The following is a 20946-nucleotide window of genomic DNA, read 5'->3' on the forward strand; positions in this document are numbered from 1 at the left end:
TGCAGACAAACACGGCCTATGTTCCAGCCTGTCCCTGCAAAGAGAGACATGCATTAAAAATGGAACTGAAATAGAAAATAACAGATAGGTGTTCAAAAGGAGAAGGATTTAAGACTTACTTCGGGACTTATCCTCATGGATCCATATCTCCTGATGGCATCAGTTATGTTTTTCTTAGCACTGATGGAAACGAAGAGGAGACTTACCACCATGTAGGTTATATTGCAGTGCGTGAATACCTCTGAAACGGATGCTTTCTTTCCTCCCTTCCCTGTGGTAATCACTGATCAGTACAAGAGTGGATACGTGAAAACGAGCGTTCCCCATTGCTTTAATCAATGTGTCAGATCAGTGATTTCCTCATGGAAAGAAGGAAGAATACATTTGAAGGGTATTTGAATAGGTCCATTGACTGTCCTGTGTGTGACACCCTCTACGGTTTATAATACTTGTGGCGCTGGATGCCATAGTAGATCCCCAGAAAAACCACCAACAAGGGTTACACACACGATGAGCAGCACTGGCACGTCGTAGTCAGGAGGGCTGGGTGGAGCCACTGTGTGATAAAGAGGAGACACACACACCAGTACGTAATTTAATCACAACAAAAATGCTGATTTTACACATCCACTCCTGTTGCCTTGTTTCGTACGCTAATTTATTGTCCTAATGTGAAACATAAACAATTAAAATTTGCTGCAGCAAACACAGTAAATCATGGATGGAGAGAAAAACAACCACGTTCGATGTACATGCAAATTGCGTTCTGGAAAGGGGCAGTATCAGCATGGAGTCTTCCTACGTGACATATTCCCATCATTTTGGAATAACAGACAGTCATTCAGCTTTGGAGGATAACTATAATATGTTTTCTACCATTACTCAACAGTACAAAGTCCTTCTACCTTAGCAGTTGTGGAGCAGGGCTGTATTTGATGTACTCACAAGTGGGAGCTGTGCTGAGGGACTGATAGAGCAGCAAGCCAGAAACTCCTAATTCCTCCATAACAAGCTGAGGAAACAGACATACATTTCCCTAATGTGGAAAATCAACAACTCCCCAAGGGAGTCTGCATACTCAGCAAAATGTAACAGTATTTTATTCAATTTAACATGTCTTACTCACCGAGTGTCCGCACATACAAAACAGGATTCAAAAGGTCAACACAGCCACTCGTTTCTCTAAAGGACTTTCTCCTATTCTTAGTCCTGAAAGCAGAGATCAACATATCTTCCTCATTGTTATTGCTCTAAGATACGGCTTGAGATTCAGTAGGCTTATTCACTCCATCAACCATGACTCATCCAGTAAATTCTGCCATGGAATCATGTGCCCAAATTTACAGCAGGAATACAGTAATAGGTTTCACAGTAAGGAAAATCTCTGCTGTAAAGCAAAATTACAGTATTCATCTGGCAACTCTGGTGCTGTAATTAGAAAGGGACCTTTTTACAGCGCAGATTCTTCAACTTAAACTGTCTAGTAAATACAATATTCTGGGAATATTTGTAACAGCTGAAGATGATCAGAATGCCTGGAGGCCAAGATGATTTCAAAATCAGTTAAGATTATACCAGTAGGCAGTTAAGATTATACCAGTTGGCAGTTAAGATTATACCAGTAGGTAACATGATATCAAAATGAATGTCATATAATACACTGACATACAGTATTTTCCTGTAAATAAACTCCTCCTAATGATCGACATTCACAAGACACCACGTGGGGCAATCAAAATACTTTATTATCATCAATAAAACATACTGGTCTTGAAAAGCATGTTCAATGGAGACCCCTAATCTTTAAAAACCTTATTTATCCTCTATTCTGTATTCACATTGAACACATATTTTAGTATAAAACAGCCTCCCTGAGTCACAAAGACACATATCGCAATGGCAGTACCAACATATTTACCACGTAACAGAAAAATAAAAACATTAAATACAGATTTTGTTTAGAAAGAAAACTAAGATTCCTTCCAAAAGAGATCACTTTTAATGTGCCAATCCCCCACACAAAAGACCATTGTAGTCCCAGAGCAAATTGTTTTGCTTTGCTTAGTCGGGGAAAATGTTGCAGCTCAGCAGCTTCTTTGCGCTGACCTCCTCCATGCATGGGCGCTATTATTTTCCGAGTCATTTAAGTCGCATAAAAGCGCTTAATTAATAAGCGGCCCGTCCATTTGTGGGGTCTCCTTCATAGTTAGTTGAGCATTGCTTCCGAAGCCCAGGCGCCGAGGCGAATCCCCTTAATTGAGTGGTGTCAAGAGAAGCATCTGTAAACAGAAAGTCACCACATAAATACATTCCATGGAAATATTAAATAAAACAAGTCACAGAGGGGTTTTTTCCTTCAGAATTTTCACACAGTAGTTCCCAGGGGCCAAGTCCATTCAATCAATTGGAATCCATCCAGCAAGGGTCCTCTTTTTCTTTCCTTTTTACTGTTTATTCTAGTCACAAGGAGCAACGCACACACAGATATGAATGGAAACAAGTCCTCATTGTTGTGGCAGTGACTCATTCTCTCTCTGAACACGCTGAACGGGAGAGGCCACGTACACACAGCCTGGAGAGTCTCGCCATCAATAAGGCCCTTTTCTCATTCCTACTATTTTGTTAAATTGTGCATCAGAACGAACACATCAGTGTGGTTTTCCAGTGACTCATTGTTGGTACTGTTGAAAATCAACAGATAACATACACTTGACAGGCAGGGGGAGTCGACTGCGGGAAGTGTGTGTGATAGAGTGTGTGTGTGTGTGTGTGTGTGTGTGTGTGTGTGTGTGTGTGTGTGTGTGTGTGTGTGTGTGTGTGTGTGTGTGTGTGTGTGTGTGTGTGTGTGTGTGTACGCGCATACATGTGTTTTTGCTTGGTCTCCATTGCTTTAGAGTAGGGCTCCCATAGTCTTCCATGGTTGTGTTTCTCCTCTTGTCAGTTGCTGGTGTGTGTGTGTCAATTGGCATCTCTCAGTGTCTAGGCCTCCCTTGGTGGGTCTGCTGTCAGAGAGAAAGAACAAGACCTTAATTATATATAAGTCGTGTTCAACATAGCCACTGACACAATTCTGACACTGAAACACTGGTATAGTATAGACAGACAAACACCAAGCCAAGCTAGCCTGGCTGTATCCCTGCCAAATACGCGTCATTACTCCAGCAGAAAGATACTTGTCACTCAACAGAAAGTGCAGGCCCCGCTATAAAAGCTGCTTGGCAAGCTTCCCTGTCACTAGGGTTGCAAAGGGAGGGTATATAACTGGAAACTTTCGTAGTTTCAACGATTTAATTTAATTTATCACAAGACGTCTAGAGGCTCTTTTGGGTACTTCACATTTTCACAGGTGTCTAATCTAAGTGGCCTCATCATCATCAAATGATAAAATAGGATAAAAAAAATCGAAATAAATTAAAACATTATCCTAAATATAAGCCATCAACTTAGTGAATACCATTGTTATGAGGGTTTTTCAGCATGAAATATCCCTTATATATTTATTTGACCGTGTCAATACGTCTTTGTTGTTAATGTTTTGGAGCCAAACTGGTGAAAAAGTAAATAGTTGGAAGAGTTGCAGAGTTAATTTAAAATAATGCCATAGTTGATTAGATGCTTTTCTCATGAATTAGGCCATTTTCTCTTGTACCATATGGTCTATTCACTAGAAACTCATGGGCAATATGGACACAGAAAAATAAATACTATATATGAATAAATCTTTTTAAAGTTATTCATGTAAAAATCACCAGAGAAGGCCTGTTAATTACCAAAATTACAGAAGATTACAGTAACTTGAGTAAATTACCAGTAGTTTTACAAGTCTACCCGTGACATACATATTATACACATATTATAGGGGTGGCAGGTAGCCTAGTGGTTAGTGCGGTGGGCCAGTAACCGTAAAGGTTGCTGGATCGAATCCCCGAACTGACAATGTCAGAATATGTCGTTCTGACCCTGAACAAAACTACCACTGTTCCCCGTTAGGCCGTCACTGTAACTAAGAATTTGTTCCTAACTGACTTGCCTAGTTAAATAATAAATAAATCAATTAAATAAAGTTAATCGGGTTCCATTTGGGATGCTGACTGAATGAGAGGTGGGGAAACCAAAGAAACTAAGTACACAGCGAATGACATAATGAGACAGTCATAATGATCACACATCTGAGACAGAGAGCCATGTGGCAATTAATGAAACATGAAATGGCTAAACAACATATATCAAACATATCGGAACGGTTGGCTCTGATATCAAACACTACTTTGGTGTTTACTTACCTGGCGTGGGTGCGCACGTTGAGTATGTTGACCGTGCCTGTGGGTGTTATCAGCGTGCACGTGGTGGCCATTTCCTGAGTGCAGGTTGGCCGGTATGGTAGCGCTGGGATGTCTGTGGGGCGGGTGGGCGTTGGGGTGTCTCTGTGTGGTGTGTACATTGACTGGGGGCCTGAGAGGGCCAGTGGGGCCCCGGTTTGGAGACTGGTGCTGGGTGCGTTCTCTGGGAATAGTCTGGAACTGAGCCAGAGGGATCACGGGAGGGGGCGTGGGGGGCCGCTTGTGCCCAGGGTTACGGCCTTCAGCTTGGGTGTTGAGCAGGGCGGCCTGTGTCTGGTGGTTACGGTTGTGAAAAGGGTTAGGGGTCGTCAGTGTGTGCATCTCCAGGGCCGTCTGAGTGAGGCTACTGGGGTTCTGTGTAACAGGCTGTGTTATTGCACCCCAACCTTGTGTTGCTGTCTGTCTCTGGTCTTGTGTGGGCTGCGTTATCATAGGTGTGTTTCCCCTACCATACTGAATCCCGGTTTGTGTCTGTGGGATGTGATTTGGATTGGCGAGAGCTTGAGTGTCGAGCGTGGTGCCTCGGGGCATGTTGGTTATTAGTCCCTGTGGAGCACCTGGTCCCTGTTGTTGCGGCTGAGGGTTGTGGTGGCTGTGTGAGGTATTTTGTTGCCTGGGGCCAGTCTGGCTTTGAGAAGCGGTCTGAGCTGTGATCTGGGACTGAGCTCTGACATCATGCCGGGCTCTCTGCCTTGGTGTATCGCGTGCATGAGGACTGATATGTGACTGTGTGTGGCTCGGAGCCCCAGGCTGATTGTTTGTCCCATGAGTGTGGGGGAGGTTCTGGGCATGTCTGCCCGCCGTCGGTGCAGCCTTCCTGGGTGTAGATCGGCTCTGTGGGGGGCTCTGGCTCTGTGCTCCTGGCCCACTCCTTCGGGTGTGTGGTTGAAATCGTCTAGCCTGGGATGGAGACTCTGTGCTATCAGAGGTGTAGCTGCTGTCGGGGGAAGCCTGTACCCTTCTGGGGGAGTTGTTGGGGTACGCCGGGGTGCCCCTCAGACGGTCCCAAGGCATTTGTTGGCGGTGTGAGCTGGCACTTGGTGTGGCATGACTGTCATCACGTGGCACAGAACTGGCCGCTGCTGGGTCGGAGTGTCTAGGCTGGGTATCAGTAGCCTGGTCCATCTGGTAGGTCTGCGTGTTGGCGTTTCGCTGAAGAGTGTGACTTCGACCACCGTGTGTGTAACCAGTAGGAACAGGACCAGTAGAGACTTGAGGACCCGTGTCTAAGTCACTGTGGTCAACCTGTGAAGGATCACCAGGATATGACAAGCCAATTTTCATCCTGGGATTGGTGTATGACTGTCCAGTCTGTGTGAACGTTTGTGGGTTGTTATTTTGAACTTGAAGAGCACTAGCACTGTTGGCTACATTGGTGGCGCTCCGCTGCATTGTACTGTCCTGTGGGCTTGTAAATTGTTGCTGTGACTGTTGGTTGTGTTGTTGACCATTAGTTGGATAGGAATTGAGATTGACGTGAACCGTGGGTAGCTGTGCGTTGCTATTTTCCTGGTTGTGTGGCAGTGTGTTAAGGTTAACACCAACCTGAGTAGAACCCGCTTGTATGAGAATGTTTGGATTGTTCGGGTGGTTTTGAGTCATCTGTGGGAGGGTGTTGAGTGTGTTGGCATTCTGAGGTGCAGCAGTGTGTGTGAAAGTGTTGTGGTCCTGCGTGGTGGCATTTTGTGGAAATGAATTGGCATTCTGATGTTGGGCATTGTGTGGGAACCCATTGCTGTTGGCATGGCCATTGTGTTGAAGTGTGTTAGTGTCGCGTGGCGGTGTGTGTGTGTTTTCGCGGCCATCGGGTGGGACAGAGTGCTGGCCTCTGCCTAAAGTCCGGGTACCAGGTGGAGGGGGCTCTGGGGGCTGAAAAAGAGAGAGAAATAGAAGAGGAAGAAAGAAAATGGGTTAATTGATTAAATAAAGTGCTTTCAGAATCATAATACTTTGGGGAAAAGACGAGTGTCTTACTGTAAGCATGAGTTCTGGGTTTCTCTTTTGTCCTGTGGCCTGCTGTCTTCGGTCAACTGCAATGAGCAACATTGTCACATACAGTATTCAAACAGACACATATGTTTACATGAGCATAGTATAGACAGGTCAATGTGAATGCTTACAAAGAGGCCTTACTTTCATGGCTCCACAGGGGACTTCCTAAACAGACAGACAGACAGACAGACACGCTCACTCACCTCTCCTCCAGCGCACCAGGAGTACGATGGCTATGATGATTAAGATCAGAGCGACCACACAGCCAATCACTATGCCAGCCACTGCCCCTGCACTGAGGCATGTGCCTGAGACAGAGGGAAACAGGGAAGGAAGGGCGGGGACAGGGACAGAAAGAGTGGGAGGGAGGTGGAGACAGAAATTAATCATGATAATGTGTCTGAGACACGGAGCCCAGACAGACAAATAGAAAAGAAACGAGGTTTCAGAAAGAGAATGATGAAGTGATGGCAGGGGAAGAGAGGTGAGAGAGAACGAGTGGTGGAAATAAAGGGAAGATCAGTGAAGACAGCTGAAAGTCATAGAAAAAGAGTTAGATTCCCATTGCGAGAGCATTTGGATTAATCAATCTTTCGCTGATGAGCCAGGCTGTGCCAAAATGTTCCCCTCTCTTCACTCAAAGATGGACGCCGCTGCGCCGTCCAAAACGAACAGTCACCAGAATGAGTCACGGCAGTGGTCAAGGCCAGCGTTCGTCCCACATAACTCACCCACGATGGCCAGGTCCGTTCCCTGCTCCGACGTGGCGCCCGTGACGGCGTTGCTAGCCACACACTTGTATTGGCCGCTCTGGTTGGTGGAGAAGGTCTGGAGGCTGAACACGCCACTGTCTGGTTGTCCAGACGCCACGGATTTGTTGTTGTATTGCCAGGAGAAAGTGGCGGGAGGCAGGGAGTCAGACACGCAGGTGAGACGGATCGTCTGGCCTAGCACTGCATCCGCTCCTCCTCCCACACAGTCTGCCGGAGAATCATTGCTCAGCACGGGGGTGTCGGGACCATCTGGAGGTGGGGGGGGGGGGACATCAACAGACAGACTCAAAGACAAATCCTATGGCTCACAGACTATCACAGTAAAGTTTCACCTCAAAATGAATGGGGACAATATTACTGGGGTTGGGTATGACTAGTAGCTTCGCGAGTTGCATGATACCTTGAAGCTCATGCGGGATCAGGCGGCTCACGAAGCTTTATGAGTAGTGCTATTATTACTAATGAGAATTAGCCCTGTAGCCTGTTTAGTAATGCCCTTATGTGGCTAACTGGTAGTTACATTACTTGGTGTAATGTAGTTTAACATATTATTAGCATTTTAGCTGCTGGGTCAAGTATATTAGGCACCAAGCAGAAGAAAACAGACTAAAACAAGAAAAGACTACTCTGACTCTCAAAAGTGCCCTAATTAACAGAACCCTGGACACTAGATAGTTACTCACAGTCAGAGCCAGACCTCTGCATCTGGGGCCACAGTTTTCCCTGCAATTCTACACATTTTGCCATGTGGCAGAGACAAAATTGTGCAGTCTTATAGCTAAGCTCATACTACTCTGTGACCACAGAGAGTCAGGATACCCGTTTAACATCCCATCCGAAATGGGATGTTAAACGGGTGTCCTGGGGCATTGCCCCGGGGCATTGAGCTATTATTATACTGAACAAAAATATAAACGCAACATGTAAAGTGTTGGTCCTATGTTTCATTAGCTGAAATAAAACATTTAAAAATAAATAAAAATCGCTGAATTTTCCCATTTGCACAAAAACCTTATTTCTCTAAAATGTTAAGCACAAATGTGTTACATCCCTGTTAGTGAACATGTCTCCTTTGCCAAAATAATCCATTCACCCAACAGGTGTGGCATATCAAGAAGCTTATCATTACACAGGTACACTTTCTGCTGGAGACAATAAAAAGCCACTGTAAAATGTGCAGTTTTGTCACACAACACAATTCCACAGATGTCTCAAGTTTTGAGGGAGCATGCAATTGGCATGCAGACTACAGGAATGTCCACCAGAGCTGTTGCCCGAGAATTTGATGTTCATTTCTCTACCATAAGCCGCTTCCAACGTCGTTTTAGAGAATTTGGCAGTACGTCCAACTGGCCTCACAACCGTAGACCACGTGTAACCACGCCAGCCCAGGACCTCCACATCCACCTACTTCACCTGTGGGATCGTGTGACACCAGCCACCCAGACAGCTGATGAAACTGAGGAGTATTTCTGTCTGTAATAATGACCTTTTGTGGAGAAAACCTAATTCTGATTGGCTGGGCCTGGCTCCCCAGTGGGTGGGCCTATGCCCTCTCAGGCCCACACATGGCTGCGCCCCTGCCCAGTTATGTGAAAACCATAGATTAGGGCCTAATGAATTAATTTCAATTAACTGATTTCCTTATATGAACTGTAACTCAGTAAAATTGTTGAAATTGTTGCAGGTTGCTTTTACATTTTTGTTCAGTATATTTATTTTTACCAGAGGAAAGAGTGCCTCCTACTGGCACTCCAACACCACTTCCAGCCGCATCTGGTCTCCAATCCAGGGACTGACCAGGACCGACCAGGACCAACCCTTCTTAGCTTCAGAGGCAAGTCAGCAGCGGGGTGCGGTTTAGAGAAAATTGTGCAGTTATATAGCTAATCTCATGCTATTCTACACGTTTTGCCATTATGAGGCTGAGAGAAAATGTTGCAGTTTTAAAGTTAATTTACGGTTAATTACAATCCTACACATTTTGCCATGATTTATCACATGTTCATATGCTATCTAATTACCCCTGGATTACCCCTGCATGCCAAGTCGCTAATCCGGCCCTGTTCACTGGCCCTGCTCACTGTGTGGCTGTCTAATTAGCTTATGTTATTAGCATTAGCAGCTGGGCATGCAATGACTCACAGTAAACTGTGAGGGTCTTCGAGGCAGTCTGAGCACTGACAAGGTTAGCGACGGTGCAGGTGTAGACCCCGGCGTCTTCCCTCCTGGCCGGGTTGATCACCAGGTCGCCCCCTTTGATAGTGACCCTGGAGTTCGAGGTGAGAACAGAGCCCCCTTTACCCCACATCACACTGGTTTCTGTCCCCTTGGTCCAGGTACAGCGCACAGACACATTGCCCCCCTCCAGAGCCACTGATGGCACAAAGATAGTCACGCCATCCACTGCATCTAGGGTGGGGAGAGAGGATAAGCAAGGGAGATTATATATATAACTCCTACGATCATTGACAACTCTTATGGTCATGCCAACTCCTATGGTAATTGTCAACTCCTATAGTCATTATCATGCCACAAACTATTCTGGGACCAGGCTAGTGAATACTGGAGTAGTTGACTGATTGGGAGATACACACAGGGCTTTTGAATGAGCCATTATTGGGCTTTCACAGAGTGATCACAGACATAGGGGGATTCAATTCAAGCTTCAAAATATAGAGGGACGCTTAGTGTTTTCTGCCTAATCTAATTTTATTTAATGAAAATAATGGAGGGTTGGGAGAAGAAACAACATCCAGACATGGGAGCAGATGGTAAATAAAGGGGCAGATGGTAAATAAAGGGGCAGATGGCAAAAGTGGCTTTCAAGATGCCAATAAACGCTAGGCCTTGACTGAGAAAATAAAGATAGAAGTGCTATCTGTGACTAAAAATAACAGTAATAACAAACACTAACAGGTCTGGGCAAACAAGTGGCTATAATCACATTACACTTCATGCTCGATTTTCCACCACTGCTATTCACTTCTGTAATTCTCCCTCCCATCCTCCTTCTTTCTCTCACTCACTACATCCCTCCTTCCTTTCCTCTTTCTTTCACTCCCTCCTTTCCTCCCTCCTTACCGAATACCCTGAGCTGTATGAACCTTGAGTTTTGGGCCAGGCCCGTGGTGGGCGAGGGGTCCACCTGCACCGTGTAGTTCCCCGCGTCTCCCAGCTGGGCACTGCTGATGCGGAGCTGAGTGGCTGTGATCGTGACCCTGCCCTGGTACTGGGTCACAGTGTTGAGCACCGCACTGCCCCCCACCCACAGCCCCAGGGGGGTCACCCCACCTGGGTATCCCCATGTGATGGAAAACACCTGGGACACTGTGACCACCGTGAAGACCGCATCGGTGCCAGTCTGCACCAGGACTGGATCTGACTTAAACTGGATTGAGACCAGGTCCTGGGAGAGTGTGACAGATAGGATGACTGGAAGGTAGGAAAGGGGGAGAAGAAAGGAATACAATGATTATCACTTATTTACCTGCTTACTTTCTTACAGTGATTATGACAGGTTATAACACTAGTATGAGAGTGTTTGAGGGGTATATAGTTGGGGGAATTATCCAAACACTTTACAAGCATTTAAAAGGCCCCAAAGGTCTTCAGCAGATGAATTATACTAAATCAAATCAATATGCTCCTGATCAGTCATGGTGGATTGACTTTACAAGGTGTGCATGAGAAGGACAAAAATTGAGATGAATTGCACCAAGGTTCCCTCATTGATCATTTGCAGTAAAACAACAGCACACTTTCAAAGTAGAGGTGGATACTGGATAGAGAAAGTATGACTCAGAGGCTGTGTCCCAAATCGCACCCTGTTCCCTTTATAGTGCACTAGATAGGACTCCGATCAGGGCCCATAGGGCTCTGGTCAAAAGTAGTGCACTATGTGGGGAATAGGGTGCCATTTGGGAAACAGTCATAGAAGAGCTGATAAGCCATTGGACATTTTGTGGTACAATATCACACGCCCTGATAAAGGTTGTTAAGCCAAAACTTTGGTAGAATAAATTCACAAGAAGGAGAGATGAGTGTGTGACATTATTTTTCATTTATGTGACACACAGACTAAGAATGCAGCCGAGCTGGGGAGGAGTCATTGTTTCTGTCACCTTGGAATTTCCCAAAAATGTAGAGCTACAACTCCAACCTCTCCCACATTTTAAAAACACGCACATCAGCATTCTTTCCACAGGCACACCCTTTTGGTCAGCTTTAGGTTAGGGTACTCAATTAAGTCAACATTGAAGGCCCTGTCAGACAATTGAGGGAGGAAAGATGCCTTACCTGCCAATGACAGAACTACAGGAAGCAGGTGTAAGTTCATCACATAGTCAGGAAAGCCTGTGGAGGATTTTTGACTCAGACTCAAATCACAACTAAATTAAAGTGAATGAAATGTGTCTGTTTAAGACTTATTAAAATGCAGAAAGAAAGAAACCCAGGCTGTGTTCTTCTGAAAACACAAATTGGACATGCTAGAAGCTTAGCGCGCTAGCATTCTAAACCAGACAGAGTACATAGTGTTAATCTATTATGAATAAACTCACTTTCACTTAATTCAAAACATGTCTTCAAAGATTTTCAATGTCAACACTTACGACAGACTTTTCTCTCTTCTCTCATGTTTCATTTGTAAAAGCCATAAGCAGACTTTTGGCAAAACCAGTTTGTTTACGTGTGAAAGGTTTCCCTTACTGTTTTCTCCACACTCACCTGTCTCCACCGGTGTATTCATTAGTCCACACCTTAGTAAAACGTCTTACAACGGAAAACGTTGTGCAATAAAAACAAGAGTTTCTTATAGGACGAATTCAGATAGGTCCATCCCTGTTTCACCCCTTTTCTTCTGTTTGGTTCCTAGTGAATACAACCCTGTCTTGCAGACACACCTGTACTCTTAAAGGGATCGTTCACCTCAATTACTTGAAAGCAGCATTGAGAGCCTATGGGCCAAGAGAGCACGCAATCCATACTGGGTTTGTTTATTAAGGCACACCAGCTACAAACATTAGTAGCCGATGACAATTGAAATGAACACCAGTTAGTTTCCATTCAAAATCACAACCATATCCTGCAGTCCTTTCTCAGTTGACACTTGTGGAAAAACTTTAAAAAGTATAATTCAAGAGCAAGTTGTACCTGTGTCGAATACTTTACACATGCTCCACTTATAAATGTAAGGAGCTGAATTTCTTTTGAGGTGATTTGATTGTGAAAATACGAATATGCAAATGCTGCCCCATAGCAGAGACGGGGAATGATCAAACTCGCAAACGCATATCGTAGCCTTGTAATGTAGGCTGTGTGGAAAATGTATTTACCTATTAAAGCTCAAAATAAAAATATAAAAAAATACATTGTATAAAAAGCTTAAGTTCTATCAATCCTAGCTATTTAAAAACACCCAGAGAAATTAGCTCCCAATAAAGTGAACTACGGTACAAAAGGGCACTTTGTTCTTAGTTTTTCTGTTACTTGGTGGAACTAGGCTATGCAGTATGTTGGCCTATGGTCAAAATGCATTGTAGTTCCTTGAGAAAGATACATGAATTAACAAACACTATAAGTGAGAGCTCGAAGAGGAAACTAGCCGGCAGTAAAAAGAGCATGCACATGTACGCATCCCAATGAAGCCAAAGCAAGGGCGGAACATAAAGCGTTATTACGTTTATACAAAAATAAGTTACAGTGGTCTGGACCTCTGTGTCCTATGTAGCTACGGGCCAAGAAGTGATGTATCTACTACCAGTAGATTGGTGCAGAAAAATGCACAGAAACAATAAGTAAGACTTGGCTACTAGGCCTAATGAAGAGATCCACTGTTTCATTTATGCATCAGTGAAATGAACACAATAGTCTGTCACAGCAAAGTGACAAGGTATTCTTCCTGAATAAATGGAAGAATGGATCTCTTCCATCTCTTCATGGATTTTTCCAATTCGAGGAGCCCCTGCCACAGCTGACCAGCTTCAGGATAACTTGAACCACGTTGACATTGCCATGGTTTCTTTGAATGATATACTTCTATTCAGGGAGAATGAGAAACTTTCAGAGACCCAATTAAGGGCATTGGCCCTTTGTGAGAAACTCTGCAGTTCTCATTCCCTGTATACCAATGCAGAGGACGCATACCAACTCCACCTAGACATGAGGTTATTAGCATTCTGGTCTTCTCATTCCTAACAGAGAATGCAACAGAGTCTACTTTGGGAGCAATTAAATCTGAAACCGATAGTATATTTGCGAACAATCTGTTGTCCCACACGGAGGATTAATCTTCCTCTGGTATACCTTCTTTGTACTCTGTGAGATCGGTGATGGACTCTGATGATATCACTATTAGTGCTAGCACTGTCCGTTCAACATGGAGAGGAGTCGGACTTATTGGAATGTTTATCCATTACCTGCAAAGGCTTAAGAAATCTGTCCCAAAACGTGTCAGTGCTGACCAGATTGAGGCTGTGATCTCAGAGACCGGTCTTGTTCCTTCCTAAAACTCCTTGACCTCCAGACCGGGCCCAAGTTCCCCTAGGGTTGGTTCCACTCTGCTGCCGCTAGCTTTTATAGCAATGTGAGGTTCAAGGTGGACAAGTTCATCCTTCCCATTGACACTATTGATCAGGGATTCAGATCATTCCCTGCTCACAAACGGTGGTTTGGGTTCCATGTTCTGCAGCGTTGGAACGGTGTTCAACAATGATGCCTCTGTTGAGATATACATCACTGCACCACTGAACAACTCCCCTGCGTTACATCTGAATGAGACAAGATGTGTGTCTGATCACACAGTGGGCTCAGAGAGTATTGAAGACCAGGATAAATCTGTCCTGAGTTGCACCTCTTCCACCATGCCCATGATCCCATGCAACCAGCCAACCATTACTAGCCTCACAGTTAAGCCAGAGAAAGCTAGTGTTGGACTTTTTGACAGCACGATGGGTAGAGAGAGCCTGGACAAGGAGCTGAAAGCTATCCAGAGCACCCCCTCATCTGCAAGCATCACTGATTTTCCCACATCTAAGGGAACACCCTCCCTCACGGATAGAACCCGTCGGGTCATTAAAGCACTGCAGGAAAGAGCTAGAAGTGGCACAACCAGCCTTGTCTCCCAGTCAGAGGTGTTAGATAAGGTCACCAGGGCAGTATGTTGGCAGCATGGGAGGATGCAGCTGAGTGAAAGCTTCAGGCCCTTCTCTCCACAGGCATCCGCCGGCCATTCATAGACCACCTGGTGGAGCAGATCTGCAGGTTCCTTCTGCAGAACAGCATCCCAGTGTCTTCTGTGGCCTGCAGATCTAAGTCTGAATCTGCTCTCCTGGGCAGAAGCAGATAGGTGAGCTCCAGAGGGAGCCATTAGCAGAGAGATAGTCTATGCCTTCACAGAGCAGTCTGACTAGACGCTAGCTAAATTAACAGTGTTTTGTTCTTTTTGTTTTACTCTGCCTGCAAACATGCTGGATGATTCAGAATCAATCACTGAAGAGCTTGAGCGATTCATTGACGAGAGATACTTACGAACTCAAAGAAACATGACGCTGTTTTCGGAGGATTCAAGCATTGTTAAGGACAACAAACCCAATCAACAACAAAAAACCTAAGCCAAGTTGGCCAAGCGGTATCAACGATGGAACCAAACCATCCCCAAGCAAGAAGGTGCGCGTGGAGAGTGGGGAGAGGTTAACTGATATGGATGGTGACTTGTTAAAATCCATCAAGGAAAGGCTTGCCAAACGTGATATCTTGGATATATTACGAGAAGACATCAATGCATTATGTGCCAGTCTAGAATTCAGCCAATGTCAGATTGATGATCTAAGGAAAGAGAACACAGAGCTACTGGTACTGTAGGCTCTATTCATGGAAAGGTGGAGGTGGTGCAAAGGGAGAACAAACAACTTAAAGAAACCTTGCTTCATGTACAGTCTCGATCAATGCGGGACAATCTAATATTTTCAGGGATAACGGAGAATGACAACTGCACAGGCTGTGAGGACACTGTCCGAGACTTTATGTCAACTCAACTTAAATTGCCTCTGGGTAAGGCCTCTGGGAATAGGCCACGGGATATTATTGCATGTTTTGACAAATTTAAGCAAAATGAAATGACAAAGAGCAGGGGCAGAGAACTCAGAAACACTGATTTTGGAATGAAGGATCACTTCCCCACCGAGATCAATGAAAGGAGAAAAAATGTATCCCATCATGAAGGAAAAGCGTTGCCTGAATCAACGAGTCTCCATGGTGACGGATAGACTTTACATCAACGGGCAATTGTATCGGGACTCCAGAATAACTCCCTCGCTATTTTAATTAAATGTTCAAATCTGAGTTTGTGTGTTGTGGTGGGTCATGACAACTTCAAGTATAACGAATACATGCTCTATTGATTTTCACTTGACAAGGAAAGGGCTGCATATAGCTCAGGTTAATGTATGTAGCCTTCCTAACAAAACACATTAGGTTTTTAACTTGGTCAACATAAATAATATTCATATTTTGGCTTTGACCAAAACGCATTTAGATGCATCTGTAAATGATGGGCAAATTAACGTTCATGGATATAGTCTACTTAGAAGGGACAGGAATAGGAATGGTGGTAGTGTAGCACTATACATTCAGAATCATATACCTTTTAAGAGGAGGGATGACCTTAATGTATGTCAAGTAGAGGCACTATGGGCTCAAGTACATCTGCCTCGCCAGGCACCCATATTGGTAAGATGTGTGTATAGACCTCCTAGCTCTAAGGTGTCCTATCTGGATGACTTATGCACTGGGTTTGACCAGGCCACAGATAGCAACAGAGATGTATTTATCTTGAGTGGTTTTAATATAAATTGGAAGGATCATAATAATTTGAATAGAACTAAATTGATAAGATATGCTGAGAACTGTGGTTTGAAACAAATGGTTAATGATACTACTAGATCATCGACTAGGTTAGGTCATCGTTCAGACACATGCATTGATCTGATCTTCTGTAATATACCTGTCACGACTTCTGCCGAAGTCGGTCCCTCTCCTTGTTCGGGCAGCGTTCGGCGGTCGACGTCACCGGCCTTCTAGCCATCGCCGATCCACTTTTAATTTTCCATTTGTTTTGTCTTTGTCTTACACACCTGGTTTCAATCCCCCAATTACTTGTTCATTATTTAACCCTCTGTTCCCCCATGTTTGTTTGTGAGTGTTTGTTTGTATGTAATACGATCCGTTATTGTGGGCTGGATTATTGCTTTGTATTATTGATTCTTGAGTAAATTAAGTTTATTACTCTTATCTGCTGTCCTACACCTGACTCCTCTACACCAGCTACACACAGGCTTATTACAATACCATTGCCATGCTTAAAAGCCAGATGAATACCAGTGGGCTGGACAGACCATAATATTGTGACCATAACCATGAACACCGAGGTTCCAAAGAAACCCCCAAGGATTGTGGTCAAGATACATTTTTAAACATTTAATCATGAGCTATTTCAAAATGATTTGGCTGCTGTACCCTGGGAGCTGATTTATCTAGAGGATGATTTAAATCATGCTACAGAATGTTTTATTGATTTGCTCACTGAGGTAATGGACTATCATGCCCCAGTAAGAAAGAGTACAGTTGGGGCTCGTCCATCTCCATGAATTGATGATGAACTGGGTAAGGCTTTTCTCAAAGAAATATGGCAAAAGTCTTAGCCAAATCAGAACTAGAAATTGATGAACAGAATTATAGAACATTACGACCCTGCAGTTAAATTGAATCCTAAGAAAAAAAACATTATTTTACAACAATGCTTTTATTGATTGTAAAAATTATTCTTAAGAGGTATGGAATACAGTTAAGGGCTTACTTGGTACATCTATCTCATCATGCCCATCTAGTGTGGAGGTTGGCGGGAGAACAATAAGAAAACCAGCTGATATTGCCAATAATTTTGCAGATTTTTTTTTACAAAGAAAATGTATTTACTGAGCAATAATGTAAACACACATTCTTCCAGACAAGCTATTGTCCAATGGATTGATGATGATATTATGAGCAACAAGACCTGCTCTTTTAGTCTGCAAATGGTGTCAGTAGAGGAGGTGTTAAACCTATTGAAGTCATTACTCGATGGTAAATCTACAAGTTATGATCTTATGGACAATTTTTTACTTCGCTATGCTGCTCTCCAGATTGCAGCTCCACTGAAATACATATTCAATTGGTCACTGGAAAAGGCGATGTTTGCAAATGTATGGAAGCATGCTAAACTGTGTCCTATTCCGAAAGACAGCAAAGAATCCATTACTCCTGCCAATAGTCAACCAGTCTACTCCCTTCACTCAGTAAGATATTGGAGGGTATTGTGTGTAGACAAATACGGGAGTACATGGAAAAGAATGATCTGATTACAGCCAAACAGCATGCTTCTCACAAAAACCATTCCATTACCACTGCATTGGTTGACATGACTGACCAGTGGCTCAATGCTATGGATAATGGCAGGTTTGTTGGTGTACTATTTTAGATTTTAGTGGAGCATTTGATTTAGTAGATCATGAAATCATTTTGAAGAAATTAATGCATTATGGTTTTAAGGAGGTAGCATTGAATTGGGTACAGTCATATCTAACTGACAGGAAACAGTCCACCTATATCAATGGTTAATTTTCTTCCCCTCGTGCTTTAAACTGTGGAGTACCGCAGGGCAGCTGCCTTGGGCCACTTCTTTATTTAATATATACCAATTACCTTCTTTATACCTTATCTGAAACTCAAGCTACTATATTTGCAGATGATACTACAATTTATACAGCAAGACAATTGGTTCAACAGGTACAGCAAGCTTTACAAGGAGATTTGGAGAATATCAGGGAGTGGGTTTGCTGGAACAAACTTGTTTTAAACACCAAGAAAACCAAAGTTATGTTGGTCTGTTCCACTAGGAAAAGGCCAACACAGCATGGGATACAATTAAGTATGAGCGGAGTACAAATTGAGGAAGTGGCAGAAATCAAACTACTAGGAGTGCAGCTAGATAACTGCTTATCATGGTCGTCTCAAATAACTCGTCTATGTAAAGTAAATGTCACGTTCATCGTAGGAAGGAGACCAAAGCGCAGCGTGGGTATCGTTCCACATCTTTTATTTGAATGGGAAACTTTGCAAAACAAACAATAAAACTACAAACAAAACACAAACCGTGACGAAAGAGGTGCAACATGCACTAACTCAAAATACAGGTGGGAAAAACAACTACTTAAATATGACCCCCAATTAGAGACAACAATGACCAGCTGCCTCTAATTGGGGATCATCCAAAAAACCCAACATAGAAAAACAGAAACTAGAACCAAACAACATAGAACTAAATAAACTAGATAAACCCCCCCAGTCACGCCCTGACCTACTCTACCATAGAAAACAAGAGCTCTCTATGGTCAGGACATGACAATAAATATTAAAACAGCATGCATGATCAGGAGGATAGCTAAATATTTACCAGGAAAGATTCTTAAGCAAATAGCACAAGCATTAATTGAGAGTCAGGTGAACTACTGTTCTATGGCCTGGGGAAATGCATCAGCAAGTGAAATTAGGAGGCTGCAGATTGCACAGAACAAAGTAGCAAGGATTGTTTTAAGGTGGAGATATGGTTCTTCTCTTGTAGTCATGCGCAATGCTCTTGGTTGGTCATCAATCAACAAGATAATTGAAAAAAGCATGCTTATTTTATTTCATAATATACACCATTTAAAATGGCCAAACTCTATTCACAACGGTATTCAGTTGGTAAAAGACAGACATTCAGTAAATACTAGGAATAGATTGTCCACCATCTATGTGTTATCCAGACAGAAAAGAGAAATAGGCAAAATAACATTTCAATTTAGAGCAATAAAGAAATTGAATAATTTAACTGAGCAAACCAGAAACCTTTCAATATATAAATTTAAACAATACATTAAAACCATTTAAATGGTCAATATGTTAGTATATTATGTCTGTTTGTAACAGTGTGTTATATGTGAAAATGTGTTTCTATTATAAATTGTATTTTCATGTTTAAGGACTCTTGGAAGATTAGTCCAAATGAGGACTAAAAGAGATCCAAATCAAATCAAAATCTCTTAAATCCCTTCTAGAGCACTTGCTCAAAGACCTCAAAGATACTGATGTGGCCTTCTGCTCTCCCTCTGTCAGAGCCATTGTGAGTCTGACCACCCGCTTCTTCTTCACAAACAGGCCAGCTCAGTTCAGGGTGTTCTAAGCCACTCTCCAAGATCTGCCAAGGAGTAGTCAATCTCTTCACGCGAGTGATGGCCAAAGAATTGGCAGAAACTCTGCCTTAGACTTCTGGGCTCCTGATTCCTGATGCGAGGCCGACTGGTGAATCGTACCTCTCTTCCATCAATGAGAGCTGTAAAGCAACTGTTTATTGTACTAACACAGTTATTGCGCTCAAAAAGATTCCCCAGGAGAAGAAACATGATCCCAACCAGAGTGAGCGATCCAGTGGTTGCAGGGTTCAGGCCGTCGCCAATCCTAGCCTCCCCACAGCCAAACCAGGACAACTGGTTTGGCTGTGGGGAAAGGCTTCGGAAGATCAGCATCAAGGCAAAGGTAGTGTATAATGTCTTTAGGAAATGGTGTACATTTCCTTTGATTATCCAGAATTAGTTCACATTGTGTGCATGTAATCCGTAAGGGTAACTGATGATGTTACAATTAATTAAGTGAAGAGAAAAGGTGCATTCGGGAAAATAGAAGAATAAATTGTCAGGTTATATTATATGTTAATTGTCTTCCTCTGTTTACATGTAAACAATCAGAGTGGCAACAAAGTGGATCCATGCCTCTGCTGTTGCTGTGGACTATAACAGTGAATATCAATATTGACCTCTCTCTCTTTGTGGCAATATTCTCTACATGCACATACAATAAAGACCTTATTCAGAATGTCTTACCATCCTGTGGTATGGTGGTGGTGGTGATGTTTAATGAAGTGAATACTGAAAATAACACAAAGAGTGGTAGTGTTAATATTTATTTCAAACCCTAAAACAATTACCACCTTCATCTGATCATCTGTCCAGGTGCAATACATACAGTATTTGCTTGACTGATATTCTAAAGAAATTGTCTATTTTCATTCTCCAGGGCAACAACACAACAGACGACACCAGCACTTGAAGATAGTTTTTCCCGTGTGTATCAAAAATGGTCCACCACCCAAAGGACATCCAGCCGACTTGACACAACTAAGGGAAGCATTGGAGTCAACGTGGGCCAGCATCCCTTTGGAACACTTTGGACACCTAGTCCACGCCCAAACGAATAATGGCTGTTCTGAGAGCAAAGGGGGGGGGGGGGATCCGTATTAAGGTGTTCCTAAAGTTGATAGTTTATAGCCGGTGTCACGTCTTGGACCCTACCATTATTTGTCAGTGTCTTATGGATGCATTTGGATATGCGTGCACATGGAGGTGAGTATAGGAATGGACATTTGTCTAGGCAGGTGGATGTGTCTGCTTGTCCGCGCGCATGGACATGGGCTCAGTAGGACCGAGGGTAACGTGGCTCCTTACTTAGGTGTCTGAACGTCTTTGATAAGACAGATAATTGTTTGTGAGTGGATCTCTATGTATTTGAAGGGATGCTGTTGTTATGAATGTGACTTGCGTCTCTGCACTCTATCAGCATTGATGTTGACTGATATGTATGAATATCTTTCCTGCAACAACAACAAAAAGTACCCTATCGTCATACTTGAGTAAAAGCAATGATTCCGTAATAGAAAATAACTCAAGTAAAAGTCAACCAGTAGAATACTACTTGAGTAAATGTCTAAA

At 43.4% G+C, this 20946-nt stretch overlaps 1 protein-coding gene across 4 annotated transcripts; it reads right to left on the reverse strand.

Annotated features, from left to right (window-relative positions):
* Positions 1 to 1724: 1724 nt before the first annotated feature.
* On the reverse strand, positions 1725 to 11876 carry LOC115177106 (uncharacterized). 4 transcript variants are annotated; one of them, XR_003872350.1, is made up of 10 exons: positions 11719 to 11876; positions 11405 to 11461; positions 10190 to 10540; positions 9251 to 9517; positions 7064 to 7354; positions 6536 to 6640; positions 6315 to 6370; positions 4284 to 6209; positions 2864 to 3002; positions 1725 to 2279 (listed from the first exon to the last, which is right to left on the reverse strand). XR_003872350.1 is itself a non-coding variant. In XM_029737610.1 (10 exons), exons 1-10 carry the CDS (start codon positions 11741 to 11743, stop codon positions 2891 to 2893), a joined length of 3159 nt encoding a protein of 1052 aa, XP_029593470.1. In that variant the 5' UTR covers positions 11744 to 11876; the 3' UTR covers positions 1725 to 2890. The 4 variants fall into 4 exon arrangements, 3 of the variants coding, with proteins under 3 accessions (XP_029593470.1, XP_029593472.1, XP_029593471.1); XM_029737610.1 differs by having other exon boundaries at positions 1725 to 3002; positions 4284 to 4527; positions 4559 to 6209; XM_029737612.1 differs by having other exon boundaries at positions 1725 to 2999.
* Positions 11877 to 20946: the final 9070 nt, after the last annotated feature.

This window comes from Salmo trutta, chromosome 37, assembly GCF_901001165.1.
Source record: "Salmo trutta chromosome 37, fSalTru1.1, whole genome shotgun sequence".
Taxonomy (NCBI): domain Eukaryota; kingdom Metazoa; phylum Chordata; class Actinopteri; order Salmoniformes; family Salmonidae; genus Salmo; species Salmo trutta.

Excerpts from the sequence above, each read along its gene's own strand:
- LOC115177106 (XM_029737610.1), bottom strand. The coding sequence starts at position 11,743 with ATGAGAGAAGAGAGAAAAGTCTGTC. Across the intron at positions 10,541-11,404 it reads TGTAGTTCTGTCATTGGCAG|TCATCCTATCTGTCACACTC; the intron begins GTAAGGCATCTT and ends CCTACCTTCCAG. Across the intron at positions 3,003-4,283 it reads AACGTGCGCACCCACGCCAG|CAGACCCACCAAGGGAGGCC; the intron begins GTAAGTAAACAC and ends TCTCTCTGACAG.